This window comes from Lates calcarifer, linkage group LG4, assembly GCF_001640805.2.
Source record: "Lates calcarifer isolate ASB-BC8 linkage group LG4, TLL_Latcal_v3, whole genome shotgun sequence".
Lineage (NCBI taxonomy): Eukaryota > Metazoa > Chordata > Actinopteri > Centropomidae > Lates > Lates calcarifer.
The window spans coordinates 23,149,795-23,164,482 of NC_066836.1; the positions used below are offsets into that span (position 1 = coordinate 23,149,795).

Below are 14,688 nucleotides of genomic sequence, written 5' to 3' on the forward strand. Positions count from 1 at the left end.
ACCCAAATCCCGTTATTGTGGTCACTAAGGACACTGAGCATTGGCTTCTGCACTGGCACAGTTTTGATGTTCTGTCAACACAGGTAAAGCTAGTATTGATTCTGTCAAATTGTCTATGTTGCTCAGTGTCCTTTGTGCTTCTCTGTATGTTGGTGTCTGTGTTTGTGTCATCCTGTCTGTTGTTTGACTACCATCTGGATGTCTTAGGCTTTGCGTTTATTTATCAGTTTTGTCACTTCTAGTTGTTGCTTGCAAAAGGCTCAGCAATAACTGCGTCAGCCTGTGTGCCATGTGGCACTGAGTCCTGGTCAGTGACTTTGATCTCTTCCTAGCTGAGCAGTTTTAGTCTGGTGCTCTCCACAGGGATCGCATGTGATGCCATGCTCTATTTTAGTCTTCACTTCAGAGCTGTTCCTGTCTTTTGGGGATACAAGCTAAGATCTTAAGGTGTTGAATGGTTTGTGATCAGTTCTGACTCCTTTTGACTTGTAGACTCAGGCAAGACATTCTGAGGGTTCTTCCACATAATGCAGTCCCAGTGGGACCCCTCTGGTAGTCTCTATTCAATCTGACCTTAACTTGGGCAGAACTGTGAAGGTTTGCAGGTATGTGCTCAACAATGCAAAGACCAACACAAGAACCAGTCAAAGCCTGCAGTACACATAGACTGCTGTTGCTAAACCTGCATTGTCTTCCGGTTCTGATGCATTCAAACTCTGACACACTGACCAGACACAAACTGAACAGAAGGTGGGCACTCTATCATATACAAATCAACACACACACTTCCTCACAAGGTGTGTGTGTGGGAGGATCAATATGAAAGCTGTGAAAAATATGAGTCTTCTGAGAATGCTGACAGCAGAAAAGATAATCTTGCAGATGTTGTTTGAGAAGTTTCTGCATATGTTTTTTTTTATCCACCATAAAAAATGGGGGAAACTTTGGAAGCCACACAAACTACTGTGAATCCAGCCTGACTACAATTGGCATCTTCCATGAAGAAGCAAGCTACAAACTTTTCAGAGCTTCCTTTCATGTCTGCAGTGGGTGAATGCTTGATACTCCAAAGATTTTGGGCTGAGGTTCACTTTAATGATGATGAAGGTTTATTTTCCCTTTGAACCTGACAGCAACTATAGTTGCCAAAATATATCACTAAGTTTGTACATGACTCAGGATGTCATGTAGGTTTTATCCACACTATACAAGAAAGAGTTCCATTGCTTTTCAGGGCACATATCTGCTGTCGACACATTAGGGAATGAAGCCTCTAGAATATTATTATGAATTAAGTTGCACTGTACTAGCCAAACAAGCATGATGCTACCTTATTGTCATTAAACTGAATGGAAAGAAAACTGTTGTTCTAGATGCAGTGTGTATATTTTTAAGTAACAGTAAATAGACAAAACATCTATTCTACTCAATTGGGACCACAGTAAGTGCTACATAAATATCAATGAAATGATGCACAGCAAAAATAACTCCATTCACATTCAGACAATCTCTCTGTGAGTCTCTGTGAAGCTGTCTTCGTATACAGAAAGCACACACACACATAAACACAGACCATGCAGATAACGTAGCCTGTGTGCTGAAATGTTTTCTGTCTCCAGTTAATTCCATTCACACTGAATGGAAGATGCTTTGGAAAACACTCTTACTTTGATATTCTCTGTGCACTGTGTCTACGAGGCCTTTCCTTTTATCGTATCATACCTGGAAAAGCTTTTGTTTGGGTGTGGGTGGTATGTGTGGAGGGAAGTTTATTTCATCCAGAGTCTCTTTTCTGACTTTGCACTGTGCTTAGTTCAGTGAACTTGTCGCATATTTCATCTGTGATGCTCCTTTGTCTTGACATGTGTCACTGTATGTGAATTAAAATTCTGGTGAGACCTTTGAGGCTGTACAGTGTATATTTAGATCTGAGGCGAGTAGAAGTGGAAGGTAATAATCTGGTTTATGAAGAAGAGTAGGAGCTATGACGTGCAAATAGTGTCTCTCATGGAATTAGCATAAGGAATAATAAACTTCTAAAATATATATATACTGTTATTACAAGTTACAGACTTGCCCTGATCCAGGTCTTCTTTTTCTTTTTTGTTATAGTATGTAATCATAGTCTATAATAGCAAGTATGTTTAAAATACAAACTCATCAGATCATGGGGAATCTTCATATTTACTGCTGAATTTCTGCATAACTACATCACTCATAAAAGTCCAGATAATCGTAGTGTGACTGCAATTAAAGAATTCCCAAAATTTTGTCCATATTTGGACAATGACAGTAAAGCAATGAGAGTAAATAAGGAGAGAGACATCGTGGACATTATGGTTCATGCAGCACCTTTACCTCTAGGCCACCAAGGCATCTTAGTGACACAGAATTACATCTGAGGAGACAGTGCTCACTCAGATGTAACTGAACAGAGACTCGCTGGGGAAATCCCAGACATTACACGAGACATGCCACGTATTTAGCAAATCAAATGACTTGATGCACAATATTCAAGTGTGTCAAAATAATTATTATTTCATGCCATGCCTCACCAATCCAATATGAAGTAAATAATGCAGCTGTTTTTGTGTTATGCCAAAACAAACCATTTTGAAATACCAGCTGCAGGAATATCTTATGTGTGGTGTGGTCCTGACCACCTACAAATATTTTGAAAATGACTGAATTCTAATTAAGTTCTTAATTTGTTTGTAGATAAAAGACAGATCAGTGGTAAGATCGAATCTGAGGCCCAGTTTATTCTGTCATAGAGGGATGCTTTCACCTCTCACTCTGAAATACTGACACATTATGTGGTTTTCTACTCATATTCAGATTTAAAAGGTATCTTCTGGTGAACTGGACTCTACAATCTGAATATCTCATCTCTGGGTATTGTTTATCTGACCGCAGCCTTTCCCTGTAGGATCCAGGTGGTTTTAATTGCTACAATAACTATTTTAAAAACATTGGAGGTGAATATTTGGCTAATATGAATACTCTGCCTGATACTTATTTACCTTCAGTCTACATATCTGTGCATTCCTGAGGAAAAACACACAGAAACCAGCAGGGCTTCCTGAAAAACGTTGGGCATTACAAAGTAAACAACCTGCACTGCACCTGCTCTCTCACCAAAAAGAATGGACCAGGTGGAGGCTGTCGTTTGAAGGGCCTCTGTCACCTGTACACAGATTTGGCTCTAGTGCTGAGAGCAGTTTACCAGAAATCACCACCTGCATCATTAAACACTGTCTGAAAAGTTACTTCATTATAGTTTCCCCAAACATTTAATGGACTCGAACAACAAAGTAAAAATCAAAGAGCTTTCCCCAGCTCTTGGCATCATTAGCTCGTTCACAGGACTGCTTGTGTGAGGTGCTCCCTCGTTCCTTTTCTGTTTGAACGGTCTCTGGGCAGCAGTTAAGATAAGTTGAAGTAAACAAAGAGATGGTTTTACCTGTCTTGGGGTCAATAGAAAAGTAGGGCTGTCCCTCCAGGATGCTGTAAACTATCTTGGCGCTGTTCCCGTAGGTTGGGTCATCTGCATCTGAGGCTGCCACCTGGAAAACTGAGGTACCTGCAGAGAAGAGATGAATAATGAGTGATCAGATGGTGATTAGCACTGACCATAATAAAGAGAAGAAGTGGTTATGAATACTGACAAATGGTTACATCTTTAGCTCTCACAGGAACATGATTCATAGGCCAGAAAGTGACTTCTTGACCCATGATACATGTTTTAAAAAAAGTCTGTGAGCCGACCTTGACTCAAGATTCTCTTATGGTTCTACATAATTCTCTCTGTGTGCTTAACATAAATGTGTATTGTCACCTCTTGACAGGGTAGCTTTCATTAAATTGACTTCACTTTTAAATGTGACTCTGGTCCTAGTATCTGATCCTAGTATTAAACAGTCTTCCCAAACACATTGGATCACAAGCGAGCCCAAACACTAAACATAATGCTGCTGTCACAGCTGATGTACCAGCCTCCGATTACAATCTGAAATGAAAACCAAGCCACTATCTATTTTCTTTAATGGTATTAAAATACTGTATTTCTATGCAAATATGACAAACTTGACTTCCCCGAGTGCATCGTATGAGCTGCAGTAAAACACAGTGTGTTGTCAGCAGTGCTCTTGTACAGAGCCACAGCCCATTAGCCTGACCATGTAGCAGCAGACAAGAGAAGCCAAAGCTTTTATCCACCTCATTCATCAAGGTAGACCTGCGGTGCATTTGTTCTCATGGCAACAGCAGGATAAAATGTTAGTCATGTTAAATTAAGGTTCCTGTTGTGTTTAATTCTTCTTTTGTAAATGACAAATAACTTTCTTATTGTGTTGTACCTATGTGCCAGATGAATATCTGATGTCGGAGTCAGTTAATGTGGTTATATTAGCAGCTAGCACATACAGCACTTAGTGGTGCTAAGATGTTGAACACAATAACATAAAAACTCATACTGTTGCACTTTGGGGTTTAGTGCAGGTGGAAGTTGCAGGTTTTAGTCAGCCTCCACTCATACATGTGTTCTGGTCTCTTGGATGTTTGACCCTCACTGTGCAGAATATTGTATGTTTAGAGTTTGACACAAGAAGGCTGTTTTCAAATTCTTCTGCTGAAACAGGAACGTTTCCTTGTGCTTATATGAAATCTGGGTTTCAGGTGTGTACCTATGAGCATCCTGGTCCAACAGGAAACTTGCACAAGTCTGCAGAGTATATGCATCAAGAGTGGACTTTTGATGTAGGAGACATATTTTATGCAAGAGTTAAACTTTTGAAATTAAAAAGAATTGCATATTCATAGATTATGGATTTTGCATGTGAGGGAGGAAGTTTAGATGTTATCTGCTGTTAATGTCTAGCAAGGTAATTGAACTTTTTAATGCAGGAACCACATCAGACACAAATTGTTATTGATGATTAATAATTATTCAAAGCAGAGTATTTTAATATAAATATCTGAACATGTCTAGAAGGAATCTTTAAGTTATATTATATTTATATTTATGTTATAAATTATATAAGTTGATGCAGCACTAAAAAACAAAGCAAAATGTTGAACACTCTTGTTACCTCCTGCTATCACCAGTGAACTGGTCCTCAGATATCACACCACTGCTCAAATTCACCACGGCCCCTCAACCTGCTCACCCAACAAGAAGAGCACCTTGCTTTTCATACTGAGCACATTTAACAGGAACTGCAGTGATTTTACACAGGGACCACACTTTACATGGTGAGCACTGTTACATTGTTACAGACCATATCTGACATACAGCCTGACACAGAGCTCACAATTTCAGAGGCATAGACTGACAAATAACACTCACAATCAGATAAACCTCACTCCAGTGATCTGACTGTTTACATAGCTCATGTGTTTCTACACTGTCTGCTGCTGACTTTATCCTATAAACCCATTTACACCTTGAAAAGTAATAAAGTCACTGAGGAGAAAAAAGAGAATAAGTAAGTAACAGAAAAGTGTTAAAAGAACTGAGAAAGAGACAGGAGAGGACTGAATGACTGAGAGAAAGCAGAGAGGTTCAGAAATGAGTGAGACATGGGCAGTGTAGGTGATGAAGAGCAGACTGGGTGAATGGGAGTAAATAGAGAGAGATAGAGGAGCCATTGAAAGAGATGAAAGAGACTCAGAAAGAGGGAGAGAGAGCGAGACAGTGTGAAAGAAAATGACATTTAAACAGACATACACAAAGACAAGAACTGAGGAGCAACAAGTAAAAGCAGACATCTGTGAAATGAGTGAAATGTTGCTACAAATCCAGCTGGTCTCCCTGTCCTGTTGGCTGTCTGTTTTTACAAAGTCACGTTGCTGATGGGGAGTGATGATGGGCTGCCTACTAATCTCTGTGGCAGCACAAACACTGTGAATCATTTTTTAAAAAAGTACAGGTGACATGTTTGGTGTCCCTGAAGGACAAAACACATACAGGATCAAAACCAAGAAACCAACAAACAAACAAAAAATAATAATCAAAGTTCAGAAAATGTACAAACACTAAAAATCCACCCAGCACCAGCCTGGAGTATTTCTAGTGTTTTAGCTGCTTTTATTCTCTTTTGTGATTTCATATTTTCGTAGAATCATTTAAATTCATCACATCATCATTTCACATAAGTTCTCATATGTTCATATGTGTTTTCAATCTGTTTTGGCATTTGCAAAATTACAGCAGTTAAATCACAATACTTTTTTTTTTTTTTTTTTTTACTATTGACTTATTGGTGATTTGGAGAGAGTTTTTCGTTTCTTTCTTTTCTTTTTGTCCTTTCATGTATTTGTAACATTTTTGGATTTGGAGCACATTTCTTTTAATGTTGGTGCTTTTACTCTTTGTTTTATCTTTAGGGGCCGCTGTATACAAGTATGTAATACATCTGCATAATGCCAAATCCACAAGCAAATGAGCGAAGGTTTTCTTGAGTGTGCAGATATTCTCTGCACAATCCATTCTCCATACATGCCAGCACGGCTCTGTACTGTAGCACTCTGACTGAGCGTCCTGTAGAATTAGCAGCTCTGGCTAGCAGCAGTGTGATGTCTTTGACTTAAAGTAATTAAAAATGTGTTCTAAATGTACCCAGGTGTCAGTGATACACATACTTTTAAAAGGAGTATTTTCACCATTGTTTCACTTTCTCAGGTTAAAATAGCTGAACCTACTTATACTGTGTGAGAGGATCTTTTATAAATGACAAGATTTTTTTTAACATTTAATGATATCTGTTATCACATGGATTGTAAATTCTACAATTATCTTTTAACAACAGATAATTTTCTAGAATTTAACAATTTGTTAAATTAGTTCATTTGAAAACAGATTATTTTTCAGTTTTCCAAATGACTTTGCACTTGTTATATTATGCAAACTGAATGTAAAAAACCAAAAAACCTAAGAACAATAAAAACCTACCATTCAGTTTTAAGGTAAACAGACTTTATGGTCTATAGACATTTTGAGTATCTGAGCCCATATCAGGTCTGGTACTGTGCATGATGACTCACTATCATGGCTTACCAGGACACTTAAATGAGGCGTTATCAATGGTTATACTGTTAGCTCCAGTTGTGTGTTGTGACTAAGTCAGTGTCTGTTATTAGAGGCTGTGTAAGGCTCCTGTCTTACCAATATCAGACAACTCAGGCACAGTGGCTGAGAACGGCCCATCAGGGAATGTTGGAGCGTTGTCATTGACATCCTGGACCTTGATGATAAACTCTGACTCTGCCTCCAGTGAGCGGTTTGTCCGCCGGTCGATGGCCCTTGCGTGTAGGACATACTGGGACTTCCTCTCACGGTCAAGGCTCTTGCCAGCGTGGATGTCACCCGTTGTCTCGTCAATGATAAAGACAGACCCGGCCCCCTCACCAGACAGGATGTATCGCACAGAGCCATCGCCCTTGTCAGAGTTGGAGTGGAGCTGGAGATGCAGGGAGAAAATGAGTGAGGGAGGGAGCAGTAAAGTGTGTGACAAGTATATAATACAGAGTAATAGCCAAGTGTCAGCATGAGTGGTCAGTTAATGGTGAGGAGCAGGCAATGAGAGGCACAACTATCCAATCAGGGAAGGAGAAGCAGGAGTACTGGAGGATTAGGAGTGTGGCAGGCTGTACAAAAGGTTCAGTGTCTGAAACAAGTTAGTGTCACAGGAAATGGAAAAAGTAGAGTGTGACAGAGCGTGTTCACCAACATGCAGTCCATCCTGAGCTGAACATGAGCAAATTAAGGATGAAGAGAGAGAGGTCGTCCGAAAAGTACCAGAGAAAGTGAAAGTGACAAACCCTAATAGATAGTATTTCAGTGTGATTGACAGGTCTATGGTGAGGCAGTTGACTTTGTAGCTCTACCAGTGTGCTCTAGGCTTCATGAAACTCAACCATAACAACATAAATGCTGAGTCTTATCTCAAATTATTCTTGACTCAGTCCATTCTGCAGGGACTGAAACTACAGCTGCTGTTTACTATCCAGCTGTTCCTGAACCCACCCACACACACACACACACACACACACACACTTTCTCCTCCCTTCCTCCCCCATTTCTCTCCTCTCAAACCAACCGGTCAAGGCAGTGTGGTTCTTTCAGAGGTTTCCTCTTGTTATAGGACAGTTTTTCCTCTACACTGTCATCAAATGCCTGCTTATCATGGGAACTGCTGGGTTTCTCTCTGTGACGTTGTAAGGTCTCAACCCTACTTTGTAAAATGCCTTCAGCTAGTGCAAGAAAACTTGGTGTGGTCATGAACTCTGACTTGAATTTTAACAGCCACATTAAAACAATTACAAAGTCAGCCTGCTATCCTCTTAAGAACATATTGAGGATTTATATCCTCGATAGACAGATTGGTATATTATATACTTTTTGTGCAGGTGGCACAGTTACTTGTTTGTTTTCTTCCTCTCAGATTCTTAAATCTTCTGGGGGGGTTTGGTGACATCACTTATACGTCTCCCCAACCCTCGCACTTCTGGTTCACCCTAAAATCACTTGTGTGTTTCAAGAAAGAAAAGACCTTCAAAATGCACATCCCCAGAGGAAAAACTCTCCTGTTTGAGCATGTGCATTTGCTTTGCAAAGGTGGAGAATATTATTCAGGGCATGAGGAACATGGTGGATATGCTAACAATCCGAATGCCTCCTCACACCCTGCTTTCCAAAATATTGTTGGAGAGAACAAAGAGTCAAAGGAGGCAAATCTTGACACAGTCAGCACCATAAAATGAAACAGAAACAGACAACACGGCACGATGAGCAGCATAGAGAAAAGAACAGAAATACACTGCCAGTATGAGCTCGAACAACGCTGTAGTGTGAAGACAAAGAAAATCCATCTCCCTGGCACGAAATAAAACATTTAAAACAAAAAGAGGAGACAGAAGAAGACAAGGGGGAGGAGGATAAAAATACAGCAGCATGAAACAACAGTGTTTCTAAGTAGCAGCTGGTGAGGAAGGAGCAGTAACTGACATTTTGAGGCTAAAGTATTTCCCCCCTGTGCATGTCTCTCTGACTAGGAGAACAAAGACTTGTGAGGGTGTGAAATATGAAGCAAAAAGCATGTGGGTGGGCAGGAAGTGACGGTCATTAATTTAAACAGGTTAATTCCCTTCTGGTGGGCTTTACAGGACATGCTACACTAAGCTCCATCACTAACCATGAGAGCTGACACATGATAAGGTGGTTTCACTCTGATTAGATATACTTCATCCAGCTGATATAACATCAGTGTTGAATGTAGTAGTGTAATGAGGCCTTTATATGTGGATTTTCTCTTGTTCCTCAGTTCATAGTAGCATGAGAAAAATGGGAAACAATGCATTTGCAAGCTCTAAAAACAATAAGCAAAAGGACTTTTACCCCAATACCATCATCATTTCAAATTCTCAGTTAGTCCAATAACTCACTTCACATCATGTCTATATTAACAGGGCACTTGTATTTAGCCCTGAAACATCAGGAGTCTAACTGTGCTGTGTACTGATAAATCCATGGAGCTGTCCATGGTCCTGTCCCTTTGTCAGTTTCATTTTGGATCTACAGTACTGTGCAAAAGTTTCAGGCACTAAAGGTAAAGTGAGGATGCTGTTAAAAATAATCCCGATGATTAATTTTTTATTTGTCAATAAAAACATGAAGTGAAAAGCAGCAGTACAGTCAGTCAGCTAACATGGAGAAGATTACTGTGTGAATGTAGAATATGTACGGCATTAATGTTTGCCAGGCTCTGACCTTGTCAATCCCCACAAGGGAGCAGTGGGTGGCGGCAGCAGCAGCAGTGGCAGCAAGCAGCAGCATACAGTAGCTTTCAGAAGAGAGGTGTGTGCAGGCATGCAGCAAAAGAATGAGCAGAGCGCTGAGGGCTTAAGTATGCCACCATAGTTAAAGGGTATTTTGGATATGTGTTGCAGTGAGAAGAGTACTTCTTGTCAGAGTAGCAGTGGACTCAAGTTGAGTTGTCTAAACCAGCTCTCATGATTACTGATCCCTGAAACTATGCATTTCATTACACTGCTAGAGTACAAAAAAAGACAGAGGGGAAAAAACAACTAAATACAATGAGAAACATGGACTCAGTGAGGTGACTCCAGTGCTTTAAAGGTTTAAACAGCTATTGGGGGCACTATTGGAGCAGATCATTAGGAAAATGTTGGAAACAGGTAAATAAAAAAAAGAGAGAGAAGATTTTATTGTCAAAGGTCAGATCATTTCTTGGTGGTACTACTGTGGAGCTATTACTCTTCTCATGGAGCTTGGTGTAGTCCTACTTACTGCCACCCTAGACCCACCTATGACACTTACAAATGTTTGAAAAAAATATTTTTATTGGCACACAAAGGATATGAATGCAAAACTCCATAAATCCTTCCTTTCCTGCACAACCTGAAAATTGATTTTCATGCCACCAATGATAAGACATTACATAAGCGAATGAAAATGCCAGCTTCCTATCATAAAATGTTTTTACAGTCTTATCATGGACATGCATCACTGAGTATATCACCTGTCTCCTCATCTAAACAACATTCCAAAGAGTCTCAGAAGCCTGCTGCTGTATTCCTGAGGAAGACGGAGAGAGACGGAGGTAGAGGTCCCCGATGTAAATATATATTTCTGTGAGTATGAGGAGCTAAATGAATCATACATCAAACAGTTATCAGCCTTCACCAGCTTGTCAGACGGAGAGTGTCAGACTGATTGTGCCATGTTTGGCTACGGTACAGTGCTCACCAAAAAAAATCTGAGCACACACAGAATCACGCCTGACAACACTCAGAGCCTGTACACACACCACTACACACTTGCCTGGCAAGACATCAAGCTCACATACTCACTGCAGCTCTCCTTAATTCTTGGCAGCACGTGTATTCCCTGAACAGGGTGCGATTAGTTAACTGATCTCTCCAACACACACACAGACTGGCAGTCTCACACACACACATACAGAATATGTGGGCAGGGTCCTGGATGCAGGGCAGGAGAGAGCCTCTCATTTTGGCTGCAGCTCTTATTGTTATGCTTTGGAATTATGGCATCAAGTCAGTGCTGAATTGACAGAACACAAACATTTCATGACACTGACTTACATTCTTTTCCTGGAGACTTTGCTCTGACCCTAACCATGACCACTACTTGATTAACCTTGTCTTTATCCTAACTAAACCTAAAGCTAACCAAGTCTACAGCCTCCGCTGTGATTTATGTCACACACGCGCACACACACACACACATGGATATCTCATATATTCAGTAAGCCCATTCACATAAAGGGTGGCAAATGTCTGTCAGAGAAGAAATTAAAGCCAGTAATCTGTATCTGGTATCAGGAGCTCGTGCAGTTCTCAAGTGCAGCTCTCTCTTTAATGGATACAGTTAGTTCCGCAAAACCACACTGATAGATTTTGGTTACTATAGGACAGAAAAACTCCACAACAAACTGACAGACCTACAGATGACCTTAGGGCTGGGCGATAAAATATGATTTTTCATATCGGTCGATATTGACATATATATCGATATAAATCAAATCACTACTTCTGTTGAACTTAGAGCTTCCTTTTTACACCTGAGTGAGATGTGAAGATACCGCAAGGTCAAGGGCTGCCCCCTAAATGTCAACTATTTGATGCATCAGTTGAAAAGCCCCTGATTCAACTCACAGAACGTGAGTGGTTGAGTTGTTCCTGTTGTTTTTTTTTTTAGCTGCTTCACACTTCACACACACAGCACTGCAGGAGCAACAGAGCAACATCTTGTCTTAAAATGACCAAACCATAAAACTGTGGAGTTAGACGCTTAAGGAAAATGGAGCACAGAGCGACAGGCAGTGTTAGTCGCTCCAATTCTCTCCACTCCGGTGTCAGGTGAGAACTGTATGCTAGTCGTGAGAATGGGCACGGCTAAAGCTGAAACTACTGGTGATATGAAGAGTTAAAACCAGCTGACGGTGTCAGAGAGATAACTGAGGCTATGACCAAGACACCAGCTATATGTCTGCAGTGTCTCCACTATATACATTTTATATAGTTATTGCTGCTGCAATGGCCTATTATCAATTTGCAAAATATTTGGTTGAGTCAGTAGCTAACGTTAAGTCAGGTTTGTATTTTGTATTTCCTACTGGGACAAATCCCACAGAGTTTTTATCAGCTAGCTGATACAAAAATCATTATCAGCTAGCTGATAAAAACAACTGTATCTGTCTTGACTGGTGTTCCAGTTTCACTGGTGATCCTGTTAACTGGTGATATTTGTTTAAGTTTTCGCTCGCTGTGCTCCAGATGTTGCTAACATGTCTTCGGTCACAGATATTGTCATTTTCAGGAAGAGCAGCCTACTGTGTGCTTGTTAAGTGTGAGGAGATACTGAAGAACTCGCCAAAAAACACATATACATCACCAGATAAAATGCATATCCGTTTCAACATCACCTGCAGTCAACAACCTGAAACATGCTGCTAAATAAATAAATAAATAAATAAATGTTTAGCGAGTCTTACAACAGGATTCTAAACGATAAAACTTCAGTGACATATAAACCGCAGCCAGGCGTCTTCTCCGTTAGGCCACCAGTCTGCCTCTTAGCTGCTTTACCTTCAATGTATAAGTCTTGGTCACTCTGTCAGCTGTTTAACACCTGTTATTGATTCATGAAACAGGCCTATGTCAACTGGCGATAGTCACGACTTAACATAAACAGAGCATAAAAAATGACTAATGAGGCCTGGAATGTTATGAAGGATAACACCCATATCAACACAGCAGAGTCTCATGTGGCGTTCATGTGTATAAAGTAAGCGACTGTGCTTTTCATCTGTCCTCAGTTCACATAAACACATTTCTGGATATGTTAAGTAGGAGATTACACGACGATAATCATCTATTCGGTGTGCACCACATAATATCTTTTATGTTTGTTTGGACAGAATCGTGTTTACGTCCAACACTACAAATACAGTATTCGTAACAGTGTCTCACATTTATCAGCGAACATGTAGATGGGCTGGACAAAGTCCCCAGTCTTTCAAGATGCTAACAATGTCGCTGCTGGGAGTAGAGTTGAAGGATGTATCTAATGTTTGGATGCAACATTTTATTTAAATAGGAGAGGAGAAGCTTCCAGATATTATTTAGTGTCTTTACTGGAGCACAAATGTTTAGTTCTCCAGCCTCATAAAGCGTCCTTCTAGACGGCATAAACCTGTCAGTAGGAATTAAAAGTGAACAATCAGAACTCGAACCCCTACCTAGAAGACATTTGACTTTATATGCTGGCAACCCTACAAGGTGAGCTATTACTAGACATCGCACAGCTTCACCGCAAATGCTAATAAGCTTATAAATTCTAATAAGTTTTGAAAAAAACAAGTCTTGATAGATACAGTCTAAAAAACGTAAATGTTATTATGCTATATGGTGGACATCGAATTATCAAATGCAAGTCGAGAATAGCAAAAACTTTCCACAGATAACCCATTTAACATTAAATACACAATCACTGTATAGACTCTGACAGGTATGGTTTGACATCAGATGTTTTTATTTATTTATTTATATTATTTGGAACAGGTGGTTGAGCAGCTCTCACAAAGTGCAGCCTACACTCAACCTGACAGAAAATAATTTAGTTATAAAAAGATGTGCATGGTACTGATCAACTTCAAGTCCTCCACACTTGTCTCATCCACTGCACGTTAACAACACATCCGCCACAGTTCAGACAAATCAGGTGTTGATTATCGTCACGTAATCTCCTGAAATAAACAGGCTAGCACTTGCACCACAGTAAAATGATAAACCAGCCTGGTTCCTTGTTGAGCTTTAGGGCTGTGTCCATTCTCAGAGGACTGAGCTCCTGCTCATCTAAGGGAACATCCACCACCTCCTCCTTTAAAATCACGTCTGCCAACTTTAGCAAGAAAGAAGCTGAGGACACATGGAAGCTTAATATATCCAGCAGTGTGTTTATATGAACTGAGGACAGATGAAAAGCACAGTCGCTTACTTTATACACATGAACACCACATGAGAGTCCGCTGTGTTGATATAGGTGAGCGATGCTTCCTCATGATCAGTCACAAGCTGTGTATTTAGTAAGGACAATATCTGTCCACTTTTATCATAACACTGGGTAGGCAGTGGGCCAAGGGGAGATTCCGTGTATTTAAATGGTAAATGGACTGGTACTTATATAGCGCTTTTCTAGTTGTATCGACCACTCAAAGCACTTTACACTACCCATCACATTCACCCATTCACACACACATCCACACAGCGCTTGCACTATTACAAAGCGCTCTAACACATTCACACACCGATGTTGCAAACATCAGGGGCAACGTGGGGTTCAGTATCTTGCCCAAGGATACTTCAGCATGGACTGGAGGAGCCGGGGATCGAACCGCTGACCTTCCGATTAGTGGGTGACCCGTTCTACCTCTGAGCCACAGCCGACGACGATCCCCGCTGAGGGAGGACCTCATTTTTTGTTAACAACATCTTCATTTTTCAACAAATGAAACAAAAATTGTTGGTACTCTTACCTCTTGCACATTTTTTGATCATTGGTGTTACTGGCTCTGGCAAACCGAGCATTGCATGACGTAGTTGTAATTATTGTCCAGTGACATACCTCAAAATGTACCAGGTTTT

General features: G+C 40.4%; 1 protein-coding gene across 1 annotated transcript in view; it reads right to left on the reverse strand.

Annotated features, from left to right (window-relative positions):
- Positions 1–14,688, reverse strand: part of LOC108896682 (cadherin-18-like) — a 121,111-nt gene that overhangs the window by 60,764 nt on the left and 45,659 nt on the right. Inside the window, 2 exon segments of the mRNA XM_018695908.2 lie at positions 3,464–3,583; positions 7,166–7,460. Of these exon segments, the coding sequence (XP_018551424.2) occupies positions 3,464–3,583; positions 7,166–7,460 (415 nt within the window).